The 27,761-nt window shown below is 42.9% G+C and overlaps 2 protein-coding genes across 4 annotated transcripts in view; both read right to left on the reverse strand.

Annotated features, from left to right (window-relative positions):
- Window positions 1–27,761, reverse strand: part of SLC25A39 (solute carrier family 25 member 39) — a 441,295-nt gene that overhangs the window by 281,418 nt on the left and 132,116 nt on the right. The gene's annotated exons all lie outside the window — the stretch shown is intronic.
- KANSL1 (KAT8 regulatory NSL complex subunit 1) overlaps window positions 1–27,761 on the reverse strand; it is a 166,072-nt gene that overhangs the window by 106,782 nt on the left and 31,529 nt on the right. For all 3 annotated transcript variants that reach the window (XM_066626834.1, XM_066626835.1, XM_066626833.1), the window contains exon 2: window positions 21,448–22,837. In XM_066626834.1, coding sequence (XP_066482931.1) covers window positions 21,448–22,754 — 1,307 coding nt within the window. In that variant the 5' untranslated portion in view covers window positions 22,755–22,837. The remainder of the gene's footprint in view (window positions 1–21,447; window positions 22,838–27,761) is intronic.

Below are 27,761 nucleotides of genomic sequence, written 5' to 3' on the forward strand. Positions count from 1 at the left end.
GCCCCCCCTCCCCACTTCAGCCTCTTTGCTGGCTCAGAGGCTCCAGGAATGTGACTGTTCCTTGGCAAGGGGAACCTCTTCCAGGGTTCCAGAGCTATTTCCCTGCCTGGCCGAGGCGGAGCCTTTTTGCAATGTTTTGGGCTGCCTGGAAATGGAAACAGAGACTCTATCGCAGGGCAAAGGAGGCAAAGGTGTGTGTGACTTTCAGTTTCCCCCCACCCCATTCGCGTTGAGACAAATCCGCAGATTAAAAAATCCGTGGATAAATAGGTTGCACCTGTACATGCAGATCCCTGACATCTTTGTCATTATAGGGGTCAAATATGGGCAAGAAGAAAGGGAAACGAGAACTTTGTTTACATTCTATATTCCCTCAGACCTTAGTGCCATCCTTGGCAACACCATAAAGTAGCACCAGCAAAGAGGTGACTTACATCACTCCCACTGAACTCAGTGAGAAGCTAAAAACCACTGTTCCTCACAATCTACATCTTCACCTACACAACTCATCTGAAGCATAGACTTCCAACTAACTTGAGTCAAATCATGGCACAGCAACATCAGTATATAAACCCTAAACAGGGAATAGATTAATTAAGTGGTGCATGGCATCAAGCAAGATCTAATCCATGTCTAGAGAACACGTAGCACACATGTAGGGACTTGGTCAATGGGAACTATGGTAAAAGAACATTTTTCACAAACATGTTGGTCAGGCATTCGGCCAAGTCCAATTCCACCCCTCCAACTGGAGATGCAGGGTCAAAGCATCGCACTGATTTTTTAACCTCAAGCACACTGCTCAAGGTCAAAAACTACATTGCTTTTTGCCTCTTCATAAAGGCAATAAATGAAATTTATTTCATTAAAATACCAGACTGGGTATGCTTCAAATAGTTACATTGGTTTTAAGTACATTAAAAAGTACCAAAAACAATTATTCTGTTTACCAGTGTATTTTTTTAATGTTCACATAACGCTAACAAATTTTGAACAATTCTGTGTTTTATCTGAATATTTCAATGCTCATTAATTTTGATATGATTTCAAAAAAGGCACAATTTTTGGCATAGTATCAATAGTTTAGCCACAATTTACGTGACACAGTTGTACAGTATGACATGTATTACATTAGCCATTTTCAACCACTGTGCACTGTGCACACTGGTGTGCCACAAACAGTCTGCAGGTGTGCCTTGGACATTTGGGGGAGGGTCATTTATTAATAAGGCCATTGGGGGATGTGAGCTCCTTACCAATAGTATGGTGTGCCTTGTCAATTGCCAAAAAACTGATGGTGTGCCTTGACAATTTTGGTAACTTGTCAGTGTGCCATGAAATGAAAAAGGTTGAAAATCATTGTATTACATGATTAGGCAACAGGATAGATAAAAACGCAAAATTTAACATAACAAGAGGTTTTTATGATCCAAAAACTAAGATTACCAATGGATTCAGCGTCTTTGGATTGTACAATATTAAAAATTCAACATACACCATTTTTGTTTTACAGCATAATAAATATAAAGATCTTTTTAAAAAGACCAACTTGTTGATGAATAAATTAATATTTCAAATATATCTAACTGATTCATTTCTGTGCCCCCTCTCACTCTCAAAAGTGTCCCGGTTCAGATGACAAGTTATATGGCCACCCTAGTCATTAGCCAAGTTGTGTAACTAGTACAACGCAGCATTATTTCCAACTCACTACAGCACTGCTCTCACTCAGGTGTATCTATGTGTTGGGGCTCTTCCAAGTCTCTCTACTGTACAACACTACTCAGAATTAAAACCAAGCAACTCATGAGTATTAAAGTTATGGTGTTCCACAGCGTTACAGCTTCATCTATATGCCCATCAGTTGTGGTATAAGTGGCTATGTCTGCAGGGATAACAAGAGTCCCCTATGTTTCTCCACTATGCTCCTCTGGCTATGTGCAGAACAGCTGCTCTGCAAAGTAGTAAATAGACAGCTGCCCTGCAGAGTAGTAATGCATATGGATTAATAATATGGATTCTAGTAATATGGATTCTAGCCGTACTGATCCACCTGACTTGAAAAAAAATGTCCAGTGTAATTGGGGCAATGTAATTATAGCAAACTAATTTCTGCTGGTCAAGCATCCAAGCATTTCTACATTTTGCCCCAACAGGACTATTCTGCTATTGCTGTGACCCTTCCCTCACAAAGGCACCAATCCCCCCATGTGCCTTGAGCCAACCTTCTAGGAAGCCAGTAGGTTCTCCATGGATAAATGTGAGCAGTGGACCTGGTTAGGTAACTGCCTGTTCTTCCTTCCCTGTGTGTTTTCCTGTCAGAAAGGTATTGTTTGCAGACCAACCCTAATGTACAGTGATCCTTGAAATATGCCAGTTAGACTGCTTCTGCTAGCTGCACTAGTGTTAATATTCACCAGAATGCTGCAAGAAGCATATCCTGGTTGCAACTTGTCTGTTCTGGGAGGCAGCATTTCACTGTCACTATAAGTGGGTTGGTCAAAGCTTGACAAATCTTTGGTCATTTCAGCACACCTCACCATGATTGGAAGGTGTCAACAGTACCTCCATGGACAATGGAGAAGAGCTTCATGGTATTGCTACCTACGGTCCTCTTCTAAATGAACTCCTTTTGCTTGTGACCAATGGCATCACTAGGGTTCGCATCACCTGGTGCGGGAGGCCAGCGCATCACCCCCCTGCAGTGGGCGGGACAACACTCCAGGCGGTGGGCGTGGTGATCTACCATTGCCTCGCCCCCACTGGTTTTTTGGCTGTACCTTTTGATAGAATAAAGATATGTCAATGCAGTTTGTTCCATCGCATTCTGCATGAAATTATACATTGATTGATATATAACATGATGGTATTATTTTTGCAAACTGTGATTTTAGTGATTTTGGTCACTAGTGGTGTCACCTCCTCCTGTCAACTTACTAACACCCTATGGGAGCAGTTCTCAAACTTTTAGCACTAGAACCCACTGTTCAGAATGACAATCTGTCCAGGACCCATCATAAAGCAAATTAACTCACTCACATACATACATAAAGGGAAAGCCAGCCCTGTTCCACCAAGTGAATTTTCTCTGCGGTCTGCCTTCAATAACAACCCCCCAAAAGTATCACTAAGATTTTCACCCCTACCCAGTACCCAGTTCAATTTAAGTTCTTATATTTCAAGCATATCACTATCAGAACCCACCTAGCTTTACCAGTCCGAGAGCCCAATCCTATGTCTGTCTACTCAGAAGTAAGTCCCATTACAGTCAGTGGAGCTTACTCCCAGGAAAGTGTGGATAGGATAGCAGCCTAAAACAGAAAAAAATTCACCTTACCCTGTCAAGCCTGTTTCATTCTTTTTATGGGGGAGGGGCTGCCTTCTGGAGCATTTGTTGAGCTCCAGTTGCATCAAATCAGGATCATTCTGGTGCCCTCACATTTCACTTTGCCTGACCTGCCCAGGAGTCAAGGCACGTTTGCTTACTCTTGAGTAAACACGACCATGTGGCTTAGTTTCGCTTTCCATAGGGCTCAATACATTTGCCAGCTCAGAGGGAGGTGTTTTTGGAGGGCTACATTCATTGGATTAGGACCATTCTGGTGTTGTTGGATTCCTCTCAGCCTGCCCTTTCAGATGGATGAAGGCACGTTCACCTACTCGTGAGTAAACACGTGAGATGGCTTGGTTTCACTTTCCATTGGGCTCCATGCATTTTTTGTTTTCCAGTTTTTTGCCAATAACTTTTGATAGAAAAGAGATCTTTCACTCCTGTTTTTTGCATTGAATTCAGTTCGAAATTCCGCATCCAACGGTTTATAACATGATGGTATTACTCCTAACCACCATGATTTTAGCGTGTCACCCTCCCAGTGCGCGTCACCCCCTCTTGCACGTCACCCGGTGCGGTCCGCACCCCCCTAGCGACGCCACTGCTTGTGACTCTGCTACCAGATGGATCACACAGTTCTCACTCACTACCACCATTTTCTTTCCAAACTCAAGGGTAGGGGAAAGATGACAAGAGCAAAGGAGATAAAAATATAGTTAAATCAAAACTCTTCAAATCTATGTTTCAGCTGAGGGTTTACCTGGTTACACATTTGAAAACATTAAGGACTACTGCACTAAAGCTTTTGAGAGGAGAGGAGAGGGCAGTACATTCTGGACTGAAACAAACAGCCTGTTTCAAGCAGTGCAGTTTTGTGCAAAAACTTAACAAAGCAGAACAGATATTATTTAGGCATAACCAAATCAAAACTTACTTACTGCCAATAAGTAAGCATTGTAGCCAGAAACCATTCAGCTAACCAAGCACAAATTAAATCCTTCTGTGTCCTCACAGAGAAGGAAACATGCATAAGGACTTTCAAAACACTTGCAAAACTCAAAGCAAGAATCAAAGAATTCCAATCATTTCAAAAATACAATTTATCCTTTAGGAACAAGGTCACCAAAAATGGTCTGAGTTTCCAATACACATTCTTATATCTTGTACTATTTGTAAATAAGATTTCTCTCTCAAAAAGTTCTGAAAGCTTTTTATTGACACAGCCCCAAAACTGCAGCATTAAGATACAGTAGTGCAGTTATAAAAATCAAATCTGCTAAAGAACTTTATAAGCAAATATGCATAACTGCATATTGTACAATTCACAGTATTGCATAATTTTTCCAGGTTGGGTTTTTAACATACCATATTAGGCATTTAAAAAAAAAAAAAAAAGGATTAAGACTCATCACTTTGGAAAAACAAACAAGGAACATTTCTGATTCAGCTGATAAGAAAACTGACACTACTTCAATTTAATCACTTGAATCTTTGCACTAACTGCTTAAAGCTACCATACCCAGGATAGCAATGTAATAGCTAAAATCGTGCTTCAAACTATGCTACACTAAAGTTACATTAGTGTAGTGGGGCTTGCAAGAAAGATGAGGTTAGTCCATGCATACAACATGCTCATTTTATCTGCAGCCTCTTTCAGATGTTAGTGGAGCGAGCTGCCACATGCACAGGGAAGACAACGGTTTCCAATATTGGTAACTAGCAGGTATTATCTATCCAAGTTTACGAAGGACTGCTCCCCTGCTACAAATGAAAAGTATATCTATCTGGATACACCTCCTCACTCTTCCCCAGTAAAACTGACACTGTTTCCAGAAGAGAAGCACACTTGGCTTCCACATTTTTGTAGCGCCAATCAGCAGCATAGGGCTATCCTTCCCAACCAATGGTGGAATTGATATAACTCATGAATCACCTTCAACCTTATGATCCTATCCACAGAGACTATCTTTAAAATCTGTCCACTTATGTGTTCGTATCAGTGCAATCAGTAAGTACAGCAAACAGGATTTCTGCTGGCACCTAGATTATGGAATACCTAGCCACAAGAGCTCCAGCTGGTGCCCTCCTTGAGCTTGGTTGGGTACCAATTAAAGCTTTTTATTTATTTTTCTATCTTGCCTTTCCCCAGGCTACAAGTGCCCTTATTGAGACACACCTTTCAACAATGCATTTATTATTATGATTCAATAATGCATTTACGATACATTTTCACGTGTTCCTCTCACCATGGCAACCAAGAAAATGAACAAGCCCCCGTTTTGCTCCTGCCTTCAAACCGCAGAAGTGGGTGTGGATTTCTCCTTCGCCAGCTCCAAAGTGTGGAACAGCTTGTTCTGGAGGCTACCCTGATTTTGGCTTGACAAACAAGCAACTCTATGATTTTAAAACTGTTTCTATGATGGCTGCTCACTAATTTTACTGCACTTTGGTGGCAGTTTTTTCCTTATTACCAATTCCCATATTTGCTAGCACTGTGCCTTCACATCCTGCTGTTTTCCTCAAAACTCTCAGAAGGGTTGGTGAAAGGTACAGGCCAATGAGATCCGGCAACGGTGCTTTTTTTACTGCAGTTAGCCACCTTGGGAGCATATATTGCAGAGTTCAAAGATTACACAGAAATACCAACAGGTCTGATGAATGCCTACCTTTATATTTCAGTGTGATAGTGCACAGAACATATCTGTACTTTTGTTACGATAGGAGACATAAGCCTATGTTCTTTGAGCCATGATCAATCAACAGTTTGTCCATGGCCTCTGCCAGGCTCAGTCTGAGTCCAACAGTGAAAAAAACACAACTTCTGGTTTCTCCATGAAACTGGAAGTGATGTTTTTAATGCCTTATAAGTTTTTAATGCCTAGCTTCCCATTAGGAGGCTAGGGAAGTCCACAGACACCTGTGGGAGGAGCTCCACTTGCCTTTGAAGGGGGCATGGGGGGAAGAGGATCCAATCTGCAGATAAGTGAATCCACGGATATAGGATCTGCAGATACGGGGGCTCCCCTATGTACAGTGGTGCTAGAAGCATCATACCAGATGGAGACACACCTGTAAACCTTATTTAAGAAACATCCTTACAGAGATTGTAGAAAAACTATTTTTCCTGGCAAACTGACAGAGAAATCATTTTACTCTTGCAAAATGTTTTAATACTTGCAGGCAATATTGAATTGCTAGACTTTTCTAATATTATCATTCAAGAAGAACATTTCTATTCGGTAGGCGGTTCGACCCTGTCAGTCCGCTTCTCCAGCGGCTGCACTGGCTGCCCATTCGTTTCCGGGCCCAATTCAAGGTGCTGGTATTGACCTTTAAAGCCCTATACTGCTCTGGACCAGGGTATCTTAGAGATCGCCTGCTCCCGTACAATCCGGCTCGCCCTCTCAGGTCATCAGAGAAGGCCTTCTTACAAGTGCCGCCGCCTAGGGAGGTACGTGGGGCGGCTGCAAGAAATAGGGCCTTCTCAGTAGTGGCACCAACGCTATGGAACTCCCTTCCCCTTGACTTAAGAATGGCTCCCTCTCTTGAGACCTTTCGGCAAGGCCTGAAGACCCTTCTGTTTAAACAGGCCTTCTGAGTTCTTGGCCTTTTAACATCTTTTTAACATCTTTTAATATTTTTTTTACAGGCCTGATTCTTTTATGACTTGCTGCTGCTCTATGCTCTTTTTACCTATTTTTTTTTACTCTGACTGCTGTTTTTAGTATGTGTTAATATGTTTTTATTTGTTTTTTAAATTGTTTTTTAATATGTTGTAAGCCGCCTTGAGTCCCTTCGGGGAGAAAGGCGGGGTAGAAATAAAGTTATTATTATTATTATTATTCTATGTTCACATTGGTGAAGTTTTTCAAGAGCTGACCACTGGAAGCCCAGACGTCTCCCACATCAGGAAAGAGAATTCTCTCTCCTAACTCCAAATGGCAAGCAGGCCCCAATCTTACCCAAGTGTTGGTACATAATCTGGAACAAGACAGGACGATATATCTGTGCTTTAGTACCATGCTATCGCAATGGCCTTCAGGACATTATTCAACAGAAGGAGGTCAGGGCTTTCTGGTCCAACTGAATGGCAACAACAGTGGCACCTGCATAAAACTAAGCCATTGGGGACAGAATCGGGTCATTCCAATTCAGTATGGACATCAAACAATTCATTGTCAGTCAAACATATATCCCTCAAGGTAATCCACATCTATTTTATGAAGCTGCCTTTCTGCTCACATAAGCGACGCTGGGTTGGGATACAGCATAACAGCCAGGTCCCAGCCCTGCCTGCCCGCCCACCCACCCGCCCCTGGGACCACCCTTCCCCGCCCCAGAACACCTCCCTTCCTCCTCCTCTCCTCCTCCTCTCCTCCCTGCCCTCCCCAGATCCCTGCATCGGCTGAGCTTGGCCAACGCAACCTAACTTCCGCAAGCCACCATGGAGGTTGGATTCAGCCTCTGTGTTCCAGCACACCTTCGCATGCTGGTGCAGCTTGCTCCCGAGGAGGCACAAATGTGCTTTACAGCAACTTTGTGACCCTCCTAGGTTGGCGCAAGAAACATGTGCAGGTCTAACAGGAGATTAGGATTGTACCCTAAGGCTGCTAACAAAACTGCAATTAAAATAAACAAATGCGACTTTTAAAAAAAGCTCTTTTGAAAAGCAATCAATTGCAAATGAAGAATCAAGGGATAGACCTGTTTAGTCAGAGGATGATGAAGCCTGGAAAAAATATGAGTCAAATGTTTTTTGCTATGTCTCCCAGCACCTTAAGACCATGCTTATGGATCGTTTGCTATCTGCAAGAATCCTGTACCTTCCCATCCTGCTATTTTCCTCCAAAACTCTCAGAAAAGTTGATGAAAGGTACAAACCAATGAGATCTGGCAGCATTGTTCTGGTCTTGTTGCCCATGATTCACAAGTTCCTACATGTGAGCATATAGTCATGCTTACCTCTAAGAAATGGTCTAGTTCCCCAATCACAGAGTATGCTGTGGCATCCATACTTCATGTAAACTTCTGACTTGAGCAGTAGGGATAGGCAAGGTGACTAAAAAAAATCAACCACCACCCTTACATTACCAAAAATTAACTTTGCACATTTACTAATCTGGAAATCTATCACAACTTGGTCCAAGTGAATGGACAACAGGTCTAGGCAGAAGGCAAGAATCTGAAAGACAAGTTTCTCTGCAAACATTTCAAAGTGGACCTTGCTATTTTGAAACTGGCAAGTTTTCCTGCCTGTCATAGATTCAAGAAGTTACCTGTTCTTCAATTTATCAGGTTCCTCTTAGGGTGTGCTCTAATCTCTCATCCACCACACTAATTCCCAATATGGAACCTTAACTTAACCTTAACATGAGTCTCTATCTAAATCTCTAAGAGCTACATTGTGAGGCATTCATGCAATTTCTTTATATTAAAACAGGCATTTTGTTTACAATCAGGAATGAGGACGACAGATATACATTCACCTCTGTTTCTCATGGAAACTGGGACACCCTGAACCTAAACCCAAGGCAGGGATGTTTCTAAGGAGTGACAGGTTCTCTGCCAAGTTTTTTCTGCTACCCTATTCGCTCCCCCAGCATTCAGTCACAGTATATGAACATTTTATACAGAATTGCTCCCCAAACAGTGCCCTTTGCTTCCCAGGACTAATTTTTTCAGGAGTCACCCTGATCATTCCAAAGAATAATGATTTATCATTCTCTTACCATTCTTTCCCAGTCTTAGGAAGATGATTGTATCTCTTCCTACTTCAAATTATAAAGGTTTTTTAAAACAGAGTTTCACAGGGATTCTTCTCTGTTAAATATGAGACAGTAAGGGGATTCGCTCTCATCCATTATTAAGTGGAATGGTGCATGCATCCACTAGGAAGAATGGAGAACTTAGTCACATTCTTGGGTACCAGCCTCAAATTCCTTATCCAGAAATTTTAAAATTGTTTTTATCAAATGTGGATAGAAAAATACCAAAATAAGAATCTTTCAACCTTTTGTGCCCTATTACAAAATACCCCATTTTCATCATTTCATTTGCAGTGCCTATGCAAGAGATTTTCTTTACATAGCAGGCAGTGTGCTACAGATGAAGCTATCACAGGGCAAGAGCCTCTCCGAATTAAGCAGACAGTCTGTGGCTTGAATCTGCTGCCGATGGATTCAATCGCTCCACTGAGCCTAGCAAAACCCTTTGCCCTGCATATGAGGCAAGGTCAGTCTAAGGAAACTGGGGTCACTCCTCCCACTGGAAGTTTCTGGATCATCTGATCCTGCCTGCAACCAAGAGCTTTCTTCCACATGCTCATGACTCAGCCAGCCTGGAGCCATTGGAGAATATCACATTTGCCCATCCTGCAAGCTTTATCTTTGCAACTCTTTATTAAACAGCCCTCTCCTCTTCACCTCTGCCTATACATCTTTTTTACTATCAGTCTCAAAGGATTATACACCATCACACCTATATACTATGCAATGCTCAGTGTGCAGCTGGTGCAGAATAAGTGCTTTAAGTAAAAATAAACAAACCTGTCAACTGACCAGAAAAACTTCTTTGTAGTCCCCCAATCTCTACTACTATTTTTAATCCCAACTATCAGTTTATCAGTCATTTATTGGCAACATTTGGGGCACTCGCAAAGACAAAATTATGCCCCTCATCATGGCTTAGAAAGCAGGAAAACAGACTGACAGACTTCTGGTTGAGTTCTTGGAAAGACTGGGGAGAAGGCAGTGACAAACACAGAAAATAATTGTTATGTATAGAAACAGGTGCAATCAGCAACATATATCCTGAAAGTTGGAACTTTAACATGTGCTGAACTGGGTTTGGACAAGCTATAGGAAGTTGTTTAAAAAAATCAGTAAGCAACCATCAGCTGACTACATTACAGTCTGTTACAAATTCCTTAACAGTTCAAGACTCATTATTGTAAGGTTACTATTTTGCTCCAAATATTCTAAAATCAAACGCTTCAAATCTGTTTATTACTAATATCACTGCAAGTGCATTTAGTACCAATAATGTAAAATATACCACATGGAACATGAGTCCTGCTTAGAGGGCTTATAATCTAAAATTTCAGAAAATCCGTACCACATGTTGTAGGATCTGACCTCTGATTTCTTACCACAGGTAAGCAACTGTGGCTGCAAACCTAACCACACTTTCCTGAGAGTAAGCCCCATTGAACAAAATAGGACTTACTTCTGAGTAGACGTGGTTATGATTGTGTCCTGTATTGAACAAAGTGTGGTCATTTCAGAGAAAAAGTTCATTTCAGCCATAGCCTGAGGGAAGAAACAAGCAAACCCCCAAATTTAGATTACTAACTACATTATACTAGTTTATTAGGTGCTAAAATTTGGAAGACCACAGCCTGGATTCTTCTCTATCCTGAGTTGGAGGCTTTGGCATGTGCAGAAATTCAAAACCTCACCTTTAAAAGGGAAGTCAATGGCTAGGAAACCTGTACAGGTTGAGACTAATTCAAGCACTCAGTGAATTTAAAAAATGCACTATAGCAAACCAATTTAAAAAACAAAGTTTCTTTGCTCCAGTGATTGAAAAACAGCCTTGCTGACCTTTTGACTCTAAGAAAGAATAATTAAGACAATCCATCAGCACTTCACACAGCCCCTCCCTTCACCAATGCAAAATGATCCCTTTTCTTTCACAAGTTCAGGAGGAAGGGTGGGGTCCAAAGGAGAGATAAGGATTGATGGATTGTTAGCCTGCTGCCCCCCCCCCTCATTAAGGAGGCTGTTGTTAAAGCACTGTTCAGTATTTAAAACTGATTTTAAAGGGATGCATTTTTCCCTTTCTCCAGGGATCAGCACATTCTTTCTCATTTGCAGGGGCCATTCCTGTTGAGTCAAATCCGTGTATAAAAAATCGGTGTATAAATAGGCTGGACCTGTAAAAAAAAAACCTGATCAGGTCAGATATTCTACTTATGTTTATAACTGTAAGTCAAATCTGCTTGGCCCACTCTTCAGATCACAAAGTTTATCCAATTCCTCCTTCAAGTTTCTTTTACAGCAGGGGTGCTCAATAGGTGGATCGCGATCTACCGGTAGATCGTGAGGCAAAATGAGTAGATCGCGGAGCCCTGTCTCTCCAAACTGTTAATATGTCAGTTTTGTCTAGTGACTAGACGAAACTAACATATTTAGCTGACACTAAACTGACACTGAAACTGACACTTTAGCTGCTCTTCAGGCATGCAGCAACAAAACTGATGAAACTGACTAGACTCTAGTCAGTTTCATCAGTTTAGTGGGACTGCATGCTGGAAGAGCAGGAGCTAAAGTGGGCGGCTGTGCCTCTTGGGGGGACCTGTGGCTGCCCCCAGTATGTGGGGTGGGGAGAGAGGAGAGGCCTCCCGTGTGCTTCCTGAAGCATCTGGTGGGCCACTGTGGGGCACACTGTGGGCCTCCTCTGACCTGGTCCAGCAGGGGCTCCATACATCAAAGGGGGTGTCTGTCAGACGCTTCCTTCCCCCTGGTAGATCTCCGGGCCTTGCTGGGTTTCAAAGTAGCTCTCGAGCCAAAAAAGTGTGAGCACCCCTATTTTACACTGTTAACAACTTGACTCCGGAATGCCATCGCCTTAGTCTATGAGTAAGTCTCAGGTGTACACAAACAAGTGAATATCTTTTTGGTTCCTGACTAAATAATCACTTTAATAAAAAGATTCCATGCCACTGCTTCATGTCAAAATACATGTTTAAGGCAGTAACAATGTTCCTCCTTTGGTCATTGCTAACAGGTATATATGCAATATCTTGCAACTCCCATGCAGTTATGCTAACCCCAAATAAAACAGAAACCTCAAATACAGCCTCGCTTTAATTATGATTATATATGAAGTTCCACCAATGATATTAAAGAGTGCAAAACTCCAGGCACATACAAAAAAACTGGACCAGCAACTGGCAGTTGGATTGTTACAGAGATCAGGAAAATACTTAATCTTCGGGCTAGCTTCTAGAACAGGCGTCCTCAAAACGTCGATCGCGATCGACCGGTAGCTCGCGAAGCAAAATCTGGTCGATTGCGTGCCTAGCCTCCCTTCCGCCATGTTGAAAGGGGTGGGAAAGAGCCCCGGAGCTTCCCGATTGGCCCACCATCGCATCCGGGACACTCGGCGCCGCCGGGCCAATCGGGAAGCTCCGGGACTCTTTCCTGCCCCTTTCAACATGGCGGGCCAATGAACTTCAATGAAGGGCGGGAAAGAGCCCCAGAGTGCCCCCCAGCCCCGCGCTGCCGCCGTAGCTCCCCCTGCCCGGCTCCCTCCCGGCCCACTGACGCAGCCGCTGATGCGGGCTTGGTGGGCGAGGCAGGAGGAGGAGAGCTGGCTGGCTGGCTGACTGGCGGGCGAGCGGCAGAGCCGAGTGGCAGCGGCAGCTGGGCGGGGGGGAGGGGCAGGCGGATGGCCGCGGAGGAGGGAGGGGAGGACGAGGGGCTGCCTGCCCGCCTGGGCGACGGAGCCCCGGTCCTCCCCGCAGCCCTCCCTGGAGATGGCCTTCGGCTGAGGAGCCTCCATCCCGCTCGCCCCCCCAGGATGCGGGCAGCGCTCTGCGAGGGAGGCGGAGAAGGAGACTCCCGCGTGGCAGCACCCCGTGAGCCGGCAGGGGGGCCCGCCGAGGAGGTGGCGCTGCTGCTGAGGCCGGTAAGCCGGGCGGGAGGCATCGGGCCCCCTTCTCCCCTCGCCACCGCCTCCGTCCCCCTCCTGCCCAGCATCCGCAGGCGGCCTCGCTCCCTTCCCAGCCCCCAGCTGCATCTCGCTCTCCTCGGGCACCGGGCGCTGCGAGGCTGCGGCCGGCGGGAGGGCGAGCGCCGCCAGAGGACAGGTAAGGGGAGCCCGGGGGGAGGTGCGGCGCGGGGCAGGGAGGGCGGTCCTGGCGCACCGGGGTGGCTGCGGCTGCAGTCCTGGCCGCTACTCCTTACCTGGGAGTAGCCCCGTTGACTCGGATGGGGCTTGCTTCTGAGTAGATCTGCCTCTGAGGCTGCGGTCCTCTCCTCACTTACCCGGGAGTAAGCCCCATTGACTAGCATGGGACTTACTTCTGAGGAGACACCATAGGGTTGGGCTCTGAGGTTGCAATTCTGTCCACATTTACACAGGAGTAAGCCCCGCTGACTCTAATGGGACTTACTTCTGAGTAGACATGCCTAAGGTTGACCCCAACACATCTAATTCAATGCTGCTATTGTAAAAAAACTCTGGTAGATCTCCAGGCCTTGCTGAGTTTCTAAGTAGCTCTCGAGCCAAAAAAGTATGAACATCCCTGTTCTAGAAAAACCACATAGGCTCTTAAGCCTGACATTTCTGCATGCTTGGTTATTCTTGTATGCCTTCTCCACTGCTAAGAAAGTCAGTGAAGTGTCAAAAGTACTAATGAAATATTCTTGGTTCATGGGAAAAAAGCTAACAAACAAAGGACATGATCCAGCCAAAGTTAAACATTTCTAATTTCCACTTATTTCAGTTGGAGAGCAGGTTACATATTTTAACTCCCTGACCTAAATAAACTAGTTACAACAAGCTAATGTATATACTCATATATAAGACAATCTTGTAGATAAGTCAAGGGAAAGTTTGGTCCCAAAAATCCAGATATTTCCTATAAGTCAAGTTTGGAGGCAATTCCAACCTCCTCCCTGCCTCCCCCCCACACCCCCCCTTACCTTACCATGGCTCAGTGGTCCATTCGACCGCCGAGTGGCAGAGGCCAGGCGCCTGCCTTATGGCACGTTTGTGACAGTGCGCACCGGTGGTAAGCCAGTGCACTGAGCCCAGGATTGGGCTCTTAGAGTTCTCATATTCATTAAGGTTTCAAATTCCATCTACTTATTCATTGACAAACTTTTCTCCAGCCTCAATAGCTACCCATCTACCTGAAAGAACTTTTCCTTTAAAGTTCTCAATACAGCCAACACAACACATCAGGCCAAGACACTATTTCCATACCATACTAATGAAATTAATCCTTTTTTGTTCCACTGTATACCTTGATAAGGCATTTCTACTAAAGCTATGCAGCCCTGACCAAACACCAGAACATAAAATGTAAGGAGCATTTGAGTGGAGACGAACATGTAATTTTAAGAATGATGGAAATAGTCTACCCACACACTACCACTCTGCCTTGGAAATAAATTCCAGAGAATGCAATGAATGAATATTGACACTACAGTGACCCCTCCTTATCCACAGGCTCAGCATCTGCAAATTTATTTATTTATTTATTTATTTATTTATTTGATTTCCAAATTCCGACAACCTTTATCAGCATCATACATATTATTCGATTTATATTCCGCTTTACCCTGCACATGCCTGATCTCGTCTGATCTCGGAAGCTAAGCAAAGCCAGGCCTGGTTAGTACATAGATGGGAGACCACCTGGGAATACTGGGTGCTGTAGGCTTATACCATAGTCTTTCGAGACTGAAGGCTGCCAACCATTTTCTCCCCGAAGGGCACCCAAGGCAGCTAACAATCAGGTTAAAAATACAAAACAGCAGATAAAGATTAAAAATACAAAACAGTTAAATTAAAACAAGACAAAAAACATGGATAAAATACATAGCACGCAGTGAAAGACAAATTTGAGTATCAGAAGATGCCAAACCCTCAAGTATCAGAAGAGGGTCTCATAACACTTCCCAGATGTGACCAGAAGTCACCAACGCAAACAGGTAGCGCCTTCTGGTCACGTACAGGAGGCATTCTGATGAGACTAGGAGGCAATGCACAACATCCAAAGGGCCGGACACAGAGCCAGGTAATTGGGGCACTGCACCAACCTCCACCTACCCAGAGATTTCATTATCTGCGGGGGGGTCCTGGAACTGATCGCCTGCAGATACCAGGGCCCTCTATACTTTCAATGCACTTTAGAACATATGCCATCCTTTGTGCAAAAATCCTTCTCTTATATCAAGAAAAGTTAACTTCTCCACAAACTGGGAAACCAATTCAGTATGCACCCAAGTGGTTTGCCCAAACCCTATTTGCCAGAGAACAAAAAAAGTGGGCAAAAGTCACCATGAAATAAGGCACTTAGAGAAAACTATTATAACATGAAGTCTAACAGGATGTCAGCAACTTGCTCAGCCTCAAGGGACCCTCTATTGCACATAGGGATGCTGCATTTAGTTTGAATCCAGGTGACTATCTGTATTCACGGGTTCAGTAACCACAGATTCCAAACCCACAGAATGAGCCACCTGTAACCCTCCAAACTCAACCAGAGCTGTGCTCTAGTCAGCTTCGGAGGCCCTTCTAAGGGTCAAAAAAACCATGGCCCTCAAAAGGGCCTCTGGACCCGACTAGAGCTCTGGTCAGGTTCAGAGGGCTTGGAGGACCTTGAAATGCACGTAGTCCAACATTTGCAGATTTCTATATCTGCAGGGGTTCCAGGAATGGAATCCCCATGGATAATAAGTTCCATCCTATAGCTTCACTTTAGGAAGTTATTACATCTTGCGCATTTTTAAGAAGGTGTCAAACTTTTATCTCCATTCAGAAATCCATTTCTGTTCTCTGTGTTGAGGGTGGAGAAGGGCAGGGGGAGAGAACTTCTACAAGTCATTAATAATCGTTTACAACTTGATGCACAATGAGAATTTGGACTCTTGCTTCCAGTCCTTCTAGCCAACATCACATTTTCAGAGGTGTTTCAGTAAAATTTTGGGTTAGAAACTCAGGGCCAGATAGAACAATGCTTCCACTCTACTCATTGTTATGTACTGGAAGTTCTCTCTTACCAATTCCCATCTATTGAATGTTCACCTGTTCTTCCCCCCAGGCCAAACAATATGCAATAGGGCAACCAAATATATCAGGTATGAATGGAGAGCTTGAAGCAGTGGATAACAGCATAAGACAGGAAGGGTTTCATTTTCATTACTTATGTGCCCTTCTTCAGATAAGTTCACCCCCTCCACTGCTTCATAAAGGAACAGGACAGATGCATGCATAAATACATGTGGCTGCCCCCATAACATCTCATCTGACCCTGAATGTTACTCCTGCTAGAACAGAGTATTTAAACTGGCAAACCAACCAACTAGTTCCAAACCAACCATTACAGCTTCTGATGACTGCACAAAATCCAATCTAGTGAGTCAAAATGTTATTGTGATCCCTGTAGCAAATTTAAGTAAACAATTTACTACACAGACAAAGCTTAGTAGTATGTGAAGGCCTTCAACTCGCCTAGCACCACCAAGGAAGCTTCTTAGACCAGAAGGGATTTGAACCCCAATTTCCTTCATCAAAATCCAATACCACACTGGCTTCATTTTAAGTATTGAAATGCATTAACACAAAAAAGAATTACTGTTACTGAGACCACTATGATTACTAGGACTACTCTTCATCGTATGCAATTCTCTGATCCCATCTTCCTATGACTACTCCCTCACTTACTAGATAATTAATTGCCTCCTTGGACATCAACCTCTACTTTAATTTACCTGAGTGTTGAACTTGCTTCACCTCTACATATGAATGTCGCCTACTATTCAACTGGTGGACAGGAAATTACTTCTCAGACAACCTCTTTCAGAGACTAGAAAAACAGCAAATTCAGCAGAAGAATCATTAAGCATTAGGCAAACTAATCAGACATATTCCCCTGAAAGGAGAAAGGGGCACCTGCCAGGGCATCTCAGGCTGCCCACTGCCACAACAGAGAGACCAAACCATGAGCATCCAAGCAGCGGCAGGCGGCTCAGCGTGGCAGGAAGAACTGCTGCGTGCTAAAACCATGTTAGAACAGTTGATGATTCGGTTTGTAACAGTTTAATCAGTTCTAGTAGTGCTTAGTTTGGAATAATAGTTTGGAGTAATAGTTTGGAATAAAAGCCGCCTTGGGTGCCCTTCTCCGCCTTGGGAGAAAGGTGGAATGCAAATCTAATAAATACAAATAATCTACATTTGAACAAAACCAAGCTGTTATTTTCAGTTAGAAGAAACAACCATCTTTTATATTTTCATTTTCACTTCCAATTATAGTAATTCAACAGAATCAAAACAGCCTCCAAACAGAAACAAACCCAATGCTAACAAGTATGCCTTTAACATGTTTTGCAATGCGCAACATTTGTCCACACAGTTAAAACAGGCCCCAATTTAAGCTTCAGTTGATTAATCTATAGATTAAAGCTTGTAGCCTTACTAAAAAAGCTGGTAATACAGAACTGATTAACACACATGGATGCACATGTGCACAAACCACGACAATTCCAAAATAGCAACAGATCAGTCAGCAGAAAACAGATCAGTAACCGAATGCTATTACTGAAAGTCTAGAAATCCTAAGTTTAACTGCCTCCTAGCACAATCAGCAAGTATGTTCGATTCACAACTGCCAATGAGAAACAGCAAGTCCCTCCAGCCAAGTAGAAAAAAAAAAAGAATCCAGAACTACCCTTCAAGGATTGTGGTGGGAAGAGAACATATCAGGTTGCTCCAGGATATGGAGGGGGCGAGGGAGATGAGCCAATTTCAGAGAGATGTTCAAAAACAGGTTTTATTTTCTACTTGAGGCATAAAGGGCAGGGAAAGTACATTAAAATTCCAGAGTAAGTTATTATTAATTGATCATCCTATTATTCTCTAAGAAGTTTGCTTCTATTACTTGTCAACAGAAGTAGAAATGATACTACAGGTTAGAGACAGAAATTGTAATCTTTTAAGAGAGTTTCTGTCCCGCCCCTCCAAATATGGTTTCAATACTGCCACAGCTCACAAATTAGTTAAAATGCTATGCTATTCAAAATACAGACCTATGATCAGTTAGACTGCAACTTACCCAAATACAATTGATTAAATGCCTATTTTTCAGACTAAACAAACTTTTGTTAAGATCACAGGTCAATCTGCCTCTTACCTGTGGAAGCCCAGGGAGAAATGTCAGAAGCATCAGAGCCTAAATGTCAAGATCTTGTCAAGACTAGGTATTTTTATTCTACATGTATTTGTATCAGACGAATTTTAAACAATGCAATGACAATGAATACAAGTTTTGGAAATCCAATTAAAATCTTCCACAGCAGAACACACACAATAAAATACAATGTCACAACAGTATTCAATACAGATGGTCCCTGTTATCCACAGGGGTTCCATTCTGATCCCCCCCCCCCCCCGGGCGTGGATACTGGGTATTCACAGATACTGAGAACACCCATTAAAGAGATAGTGAAAGTGATGGAGAACGTTAAAAATAGCTTTTTTATCTTACTGCATTGATACTGCTGCATTTTTAGGGTTGCAGGCTGCATTCCAAACTGCCTGTAGCCTCTTCCTGGTTGTTTGGAAGTTTCTTTCCCCCAGTGTTGCCCCAAAATGCATTGTGACCAGGAAAAGAATGCATTGTGATGCATTCTGGGCCAACATTAGTTAGGGGAGTGACCAGGATATGGATGTTTATGGCAGATGTATTCTCTTCCATGTTTCACAGAAAATTCTGCAAACAATACATGACACAACAGATCCATTAACTCTTCCCCACCTGAAATCAACACCACCTCCACTAGCTTCAGCCAACAAAGTGGCAACAGAGTTACAGATTTCCACAATATATGGAACAAAATACATCTTTCTACAATTGTAGATTGTGCTGAAGGAACATAAAAGAACTCTACCCAACTTCTGCAAACCTGAAGATAGATACCTGAATTTATTATTGGCAACCTTCAGTCTCGGAAGACTATGGTATCACGCTCTGAAAGGTGGTTCTGGCACAGCGTCTAGTATGGCTGAAAAGGCCAATCCGGGAGTGACAATCCCTTCCACACCGGGAGCAAGTGCAGTCTGTCCCTGGACTGTCTCCCTGGCTATGGGCCTTCCTTCTTTGCCTCTTTGCCTCAGACTGCTGGCAAAGTGTCTCTTCAAACTGGGAAAGGCCATGCTGCACAGCCTGCCTCCAAGCAGACCGCTCAGAGGCCAGGGTTTCCCACTTGTTGAGGTCCATCCCTAAGGCCTTCAGATCCCTCTTGCAGATGAATTTACAGATGAATCTTGCAGATGAATCTACCTGAATTTAGCACCCAAACTTTCAGCATTTTTTGATCAAATTATAATTGTAAAGACTGACCTGTGCATACATCTTTCTCGTGGCCCCACATAAATAATTTTTTACCATAATCTGAAATTTACCACATTCCTATTGCTTGGGCCTTCAATTCAAACAATACATCTTTGGTTATAAAATGAACAATCTTGATCGATCTGTAGCACCCCACTACCAAGTGTAAACAGTACTACTGCTTCATAGCGGAAAACTTGTAAACTCATGAAATAGCGGTACATCAATAGAGATATTCCTATGGGTTCTACTCCCCCCTCAACCACCATTTCGTGACTGGCTCCACCCCCCATGCTGCCATTTTGTGGCTGGTGAACCCAGGGATTCTTTTAAAGTGAAAATTCTGTAAGGATGAAGAATCCTCACCACTATTCTATAAGACTGAATCCATGTTGAGACCCTTATATTGATAGTTCTTCTGATAAGCTTAAAACTTATTAGGGCATGTATTCTCCTAATGCATGCATACAGGCATGCACACTCGCATCAGACCAGTTCCCAAAAATTATGCAACTTTCACCTAATGACCTGACAGTCACACCTGAAATTACATTATTACAAGACATCAATAAGAGTAGGGTGCAGCTTTCATCATTCTATAGACTTAGTATGCCTCATCACAAAAGAAATTAAGGCACCATCTCTTAATACGTATATACCCAGGGCAATGATGTGCACTAACCCATGACAGAAAGTTTTAAAATAATGCGTATTTCAGAGAGCTTTGGTCCAATTATGCGGTGCAAATACCAGCCAGTAAAGCCCATTTATGAATCCAGCAAAATAAAGAAGAGGAAAAAAGCAAAAAGTGCTATTAATTACATTTCACTGCTCCTTTCAACATTATTGGATGCTACTACTCCAATCATTACTTTCATCACCTTTTTCTACCACTGCTTTCACTTTTCCTTGGATTCCAACTCCACAAAACCACCTTCTGCTATTTCTGCAAGCACCATCTTTCTCTTTTTGCCTATCCTCTCCACCTTTTCCACTGCAAGACATGTAAAGTTTTAATTATTGCTAACAAACAAGATTTAGACCTTGAGAATATTAAATACACAAGGAAATTTTCACATCTCAAAACCATTCAAATATCAGAGTTACCCAACTCATCGGAGAGAAGGTCTGAATGTCTCCCCTTGCCCTCAGCAATGCAAACAGGATTCTAACAAGGACTTCTTCTGGCAAGGACAGCTTCGATTCAGTAACTTGTCTTGTCTAACATCAAAGATTATATGTACAGAATTCCTGGCTATTGCAGTAGTAAAGTCAGTACCATGGTCCCATTACTGCAGTGGTTCTCAAACTCTGAGCCATCCCTAGGGAACCATGGAAGTCAGCCAGGGGAGCTGTGAAATCCTCTCAAAAAAACCCACCACCCCATACAAGGTATAGGATTGTAGCCCTAACAGGTTGCTGAGGCCAATTGCTCAGTAGATCTAAGGAGCTGCCAGTTTAAAATGTTTGAGAACCACTGCATTACTGAATGCAACTATATGCACAAAATAATTTGGATTTCAGTCTCTTTTATGAATAAAAGAAAAGTGAAAACTTTCTTAATCAAAGTACAGCTCATTATTTGTAAAAGTATTTGCAAAACAAGTATTTCCTGATAAATCATGCTACCTCTGAAGAACAATGGAATTTCAGCCCACACAGGTAGCTGGAGTGGCCAGGAACAACAAGAAAAAAGGGCCTGGATTAATTTAAGTGAAAGACAAAGAAGTGGGTGTGAATGGAGTTTCTCAGTCCCCTAATACCATACCTAATACGCAATTATTTCCTCCAACTAAACATAATCAAGTTTATATCATATACGGTTACTCTTCATGATAACTGAACCTTCCTATGGTAGGAGACCCGTTTTAAATACACTGCTACCCAACCTGCAACTCCTTATAAAACAGGAGTTTTCTAAACCTGAATGCAAGTAGTTAATTGTCAGCACTGTATCTTCCTATTCTAAGTAAATACGCCTGATGCTACTCACAGTGGTACATGATGCTGTTCAATGTCCGCTTTGGTCAGTTCCTCCTCTTCAATATCAGACTCCCCACCCGAACTGCTGTCCGTGACATCAGAGTCAAACGCTTGTTCACAGGATCGCAGATTAGCCATCCCACTGGCGGTAAACCTCTCCAATTCTTCCGAGATGGAGTCACTTTTTAAGAAGCTGCTCAATCCTTCCGAAGTACTTGTCTCGCTTGCAGCTTTTCTCAAAGCTGCTTCTGCCTTACGGGTCAGCATTAGCTGACTCCGGTGTCTCAGAGAGTCCAAAGCAGGCAACTTGCTTAGAGTTTTCTCCAAGAAGCCACCCAGCTGTTGCTGGATGTGTCGCTCTACTTGTTTGGCCTGCACCACCTGCAAGCGCTTTTGTAGCCTGCGAGCACAATTCTCAATGTCTACCTGCCGCCGCAACAGCACCCTTGTCCTCATATCTGAATCAAGAGTGCTGAATGTGTTGTTTGGCAGAGAGATCTTCTGCTCCTCTGGTTTACTGCTCCCAAAATCAGAACGGGCAGGCACACCTGATAATGGCAACAACCTGTTCTCACCGCTGCCCCCTTCAAGCCCATGCTGCAGCTCTGGAGAATTAAGGGTAGGCTTATTCGCAGTGCCGTTATTGCTAAGTGGAGCCGTATGCTCTGCATCAAGGCTTCTGTGTGGAAGAGTGCAATTGGTCAAACCTGATTTCAGGTTCCCCAAATCAGAACCCCCAGGGTTATTGGAATCAACATCCTGGGAGGTGGTAGATAGAGGAGCACGCTTCCCACCATTAAATGAAGCTGTGTTCTCATGATCAGAACTGTTATTTTTTGCCAACTTTTTTGCCAAGCCATTGACAGGTGCTTGAGGCAGAGGTGTTTGACTACTATTACTCATGGTTTTTAGGTTTTCCAAGGAAAACTCCAACACTGGTTGTCTCCCCAACAAATCACCCGTTTTCAAGAAGGACTGAGATAGCAAAGAGTGAGATTTAAGGACTGTCTGTTTGTTGAAGACCCCTTGCAGTTTCAAAGACTCCTTCGGAGGAACAGATGTTACATCCGAGCAGAGGTAAGATGCCACTAGGGGCTGCAGCTTTCCCAGCTCTTCCTTTGTCGGATTATTTCGGAAATCTAGACTGGAATCCTCAGCTTTCCTTTTGGTGCCGTTGGTGGCGACGAGGATATTATTGGCGTTGCCGTTGTTTTCGGCACTGCCAGGAGACAGGGCGGAGGATGGGGGAGCCAGTTTGAACCGGATGTGGTGAGCTTCAGCTGCTGCGTCAGTGAGAGCGGGCGCCATAGTAGCCATTCAGCACAGAGAGACGGAAAGTCCAGCCTCTCCCGTTGCAGAGGCCAGCTCTGCTGTCTCCTACTGCCTCGCCAGTGGGCAGCCTAAAAGTAAAGTAAAGAGAAAGTTTAGAGACACAAAATCAGTGCAAATACAATATCAAAGCACTTACTATCCACAATGTGTTTTTAAATAAGAAACCATAACCTGCTTTACAACTATATCTTATAAATTGTGTGCAATTATATACACTTCCCTTTCCCTACCAGTCATCCCAAATCCTGGAGAAAGGAAACAAGCAGAAGCATCAAAATCTTCAGACATAATAGAAGTGGCGTGGCCAAGAGTAACAAGCAGAAAGAAAAAGCAGTAAAAGAAGAAACAGACAACCCATTATTACATAAATGCCATAGACAGTGGTTCTCAAACTTTTAGCACCAGGATCCACTTTTTAGAATAAGAATCTGTCAGGACTCACCAGAAGTGACATCATCAAGCAGGAAATTTTTTTAACTATCCTAGGCTGCAATCTTACCCACACTTACCCAGGAGTAAATCCCACTGACTATCATTGCTAAAAGCATATACATAGCAGCCTATTAAAAATACAGATCTGTAACATACAGATCTGTAACAAATGCAGTCACATACCATGCTAGCATCAAGTCTAATGTATTAAAAATAAAATATTAAAATGAATGGGGACCCACTTGAAATTGGCTCGCAAACCACCTAGTGGGTCCCGACCCACAGTTTGAGAAACACTGCATAGGAGATAGGTAGCCAAAAGGCTGGGAGAAGATACAAGGAGAGGAATAGCTATGGAGGGAGGAAGGAACAGTCCCAACCAGCCAGACATCACAAAAATAGCCTAATAATGCAGGCAGGCAAAATTCAAAACTGACAGTGACCTTTAAAAGGTCAGTGGATCAAAGTGAATCCAAAACACAGGAACTAATTCTGACAGGGTTCAGTCCACCAAATGAGAACTGAACCAAAGCACAGACAATCTATTGTCTTGAATATGAACCAATAGTGCCTGGTTCTTAAAAAAAAAAAAAAAGTGCCTCAGTGATCAAAAGAAGTAGTAAGGTCCCCTGTGTAAGCACCAAGTCATTACTGACCCTTGAGGATGATGTCGCTTCCACGACATTTGCATGGTAGACTATAAAGGGGGTGGTTTGCCAATGCTTCTCCAGTCATCTTTCCCCCAGCAAGCTGGGTACTCATTTTATTGACATCGGAAGGATGGAAGGCTGAGTTGACCTCGAGCCAACTACCTGCGATCCCAGCTTCTGCTGGGATCAAACTCAGGTCATGGAAAGAGTTCTTGGTTGTTGTACTGTAACTTACCACTCTGCGCTACATGAGGCTCCTATATCAAAAGTTCAAAATAAATTCAAATTTTTTTAGGGTAGTGAGAAAGGGCCTCTCTCTTCTCCAGTCAAAGATAAAGAGTCTGTATTTCAGAGAAGACCATTGGAAGAGAAATAAAAAGAAGTTCTTAGTTTGGTAGATATCTCTCCCACACTAACCTGGACCCCCCCCCCCAAATAAAAACTACTATTTTAGTCACATGAAGATTAAGAAAAAGTTAATCTAATGAAACAGGTAGATTTTAGAATTTCTGAAAATGCAGATTTCAAAATTATGGACTCAATGCACTTGATTTTTCCCTCCAAATCAGGAGTTTCCAGCTTGTTCAAGAAACATCTTCAGAATCTGAGTTCCAAGAAAAGTAACATGGCTGAAGCACAAGCCTACTGGTCTCCATCTAGGTTCTTTTATCACTGATCCTTGTTCCAAGAAAGTCAACAAAGAAAATAAGAATTGCCTTGTTGGATAAGATTAAGGGCCATCAAGTTCAGCACATTCTTTCTAACAGCAGGGAGTCAGAGGCCTCTGGAAGCTTACAAGCAGAGAAGGGTGATCATCATTCTATCTTCCACCCCCTCTTACCTTGTATTCATACTCATGGAGGTTCCATTTAACTGTGGTGGCTAATAGACCTGTCAAGTATGAATTTGTCTATACCTTCTATGGCAACTTTCCATCACCACTGCTTGACATTTTGCAGATTAGTTATGCAACTCTGTGAAATTCATAAGTCCTGAATGTATTTCTAATTGATTTCATTGGGTATCCCTGGCTTCCAATTCTAATGAAAAGTTTTTTAATCCTATCTTCTCTCTCACCATTCATAATTCTATGTATTTCTATCATGCCCCTTCTGTTGCTTTCCCACCATATGAAAAAAAATGCTAGCCTATTCTTATAGGAAAGTGCTCCAAGTCCTTTGTCATTCTAACCGCCTATATTTTTCTCAGGCCTATAGGTGAGTTTAAATGAAATTAATGGAATTGTACACAGTATACAAAATGTAAGTGTGCCATAGATTTATATAATAGCACACCAAACTGCTAGGGATACACATACATGAACACACACACCCCAAATTAGAATGGCATTCTATGTTTCTACTACGAAAATAAATTTAAGAAGAACAGCCTGGAGCAAGCAAGTAGTTATGCATAACAATTAGAGGCCCCCAGATGCAGTTAAAAAAAAAAAAACTCTATCCACCTTAACACCACAAGATATGCATCACAATGTAGATGGAGACATGCATCAGCACTGAAAACTTACCCACAAGGCTGGTTATGTGTACAAATCTCTTTGGAAAAAAGTGAATAGTTTATGGGGTGGCAGCAAGAGCCCTGCTGGCACATTTTAATTGCCCACTTTAGAGGACAGAATGAGTGACATCTAGAGTGCATCATGTGCCCAACAAGACAACCTCCCTTCAAATCCAACTCTCTGAAAAGCCATCACCAAAAGGTGGTCAGGGACATTCAGCAGCAATATGGAATGCAGCATGAGAGGCTGATTTGGAACCATGAGCAGAGCAGTGTTTCTACTAGCAGTTCCTCTCCCACTGTCCAGGCATTCCCCACTCACACACACAGCCTCCCTAACTACATCTCATGTCACTGAAAAATTACCGAAACCCTCAGCAATGATTGGGGGCAAGGAATCAGAAAGCTTCAGGTGGGAGAGAGGCAGGAAGAAGATGCCTTGTGCACTGTCTAAACCAGAACCAAACCACAGGGTTGGGAAATTACGGACCCATGCACATACTGAACTAGCGGCCAGGATACAACACTTACTTTGTAAGCATGCCTGGGTGTCTCAGTAGTCCAGAACAAAATGCCCTTAAAGCAAAAGTTCTTCAGGGATATTCTCCTAGAACAGTGGTTCCCAACTTTTTTTTCACTTGGGTACCCCTGGCAGCCCGTTTCCATAAATTATACCCCTCATATTAGCAAAATGTTTGTAATTAATATAGTTGCCGGTTATTTCACATTTATATGTTTATCAACTACTGATCCGTATCTGATAACGCATGAATTAATGACCAGAAACTAACAGTTGTGGGAGCTTTCACAGCCAGCTAGCTCCCTTCCTTTTTGTCTTGCCAGCTCCACAAGGCATTCTAATACAGACCTGCCTTTTCCCACCATTATTCCATTCTTCTTCAAGGTTCTGGCAAGCAACCCTGGCAGTACACGTACCCCAGGTTGGGAACCACTGTCCTAGAACACCAAGTTAAGGTAGCAAGTATACCTACTCATAAAGAATACACACATACAGTACAAAAGAAATCAACTTATGGGAATATGCAGTTAGCTCTTTATTCAAGTGAATGCAACCTTTGCTCATTCCTTTGACAGTTGCCTTACCCTGCGTTCCCTTTACTTGTATGCCACACGCCTTAAACACATCACCTTGATTTGGCATGATGTAGTGAAGGGCAACTGGAAATAAAACCTTAGTCACAAAGATCAAAGCTAGCAAAGGTTCTCATCACCTTTACATGACATAGCTATTCCAGGGAAAGTCAGCACATATTGACTCATGCTCTATTTGTCTCTCCCTCTTAAAAAAAAAAAATCTTGAAATTTTATCTATTTCATAACTCAAAGATTTTCTCTCTCTCTCTCTCACACACACACACACAAATTCAAGTGCTGGAAAAATTCCAGGCATCAAAAAAATGTGAATCTGGCACCTCCAATTTGATAGAAGTCAACTTACATGAGGGAATGAAGAAAACTTACCTGATTGTCACTACTAACCACCTGAAAATTTCACAGGATCTTAAAACAGCCCTCTAAATGCCTCATCAAGAAACACTCATTAAAAGACCACAGGGTCTTCTGCAGCAGTTACTCCAGCTTTTATCCCTGAAGCAATCGTTATTCTTAAGAAATTCCCAGCATATTTCTAACAAAACTTTGGACACCTACAAAAATTTAATCACTTCATTATGGGAAAATGCTTTCTTAGGGCCCAATCCTATCCAATTTTCCAGTGCTGGTGCTGCTTTGCCTATGGGGTATGCATTGCTTCCTGCGTTGGGGGTGCAGTCACAGAGGCCTTCTTAAGGTATGGGAACATTTGTTTCCTTACCCCAGGGCTGCATTGCAGTTGCACCTGTGCTGGAAAGTTGGATAGGACTAGGCTGTTAGTGCATGCATTTAAATTACCGATTTCCAAGTGACTTTCTATAGTTGTTATATTTCATCCTTAACACCAAAACAGCGGGCCTGGCATATCTGCAAGTATCATATCCATGGACTTAACCAACAGTGGATCAAACACGTATTTGGGGGGGAAAATTCCACATACCCTGCTATAGTCTCCCACCATTACAAAGACTCCTCTGCAGCATTAGTGTCTTGTTCACCTCAAGCCTCACCAGAACACAAATCTCTCTCTCTCCAACACTCACGCCTCATTTATGCAATTTTATCTACAGATTTGAACATGTGCTTCTTTTGTATCTGCAGTTCCGGAACCAAACAAACACCCGCAGATATGGTGGGCCAATTATATTTTATTTCACCCTTTCACATACTTCTTAATGCTAGATTAAGCATTAAATGAGATGGTTTAAGTCAGTAGTGTAGATGGTCACTTGCTAGAACACCAAGTTAAGGTAGCAAGTATACCTACTCATAAAGAATA

Source organism: Tiliqua scincoides, chromosome 5 (assembly GCF_035046505.1).
Source record: "Tiliqua scincoides isolate rTilSci1 chromosome 5, rTilSci1.hap2, whole genome shotgun sequence".
NCBI lineage: Eukaryota > Metazoa > Chordata > Lepidosauria > Squamata > Scincidae > Tiliqua > Tiliqua scincoides.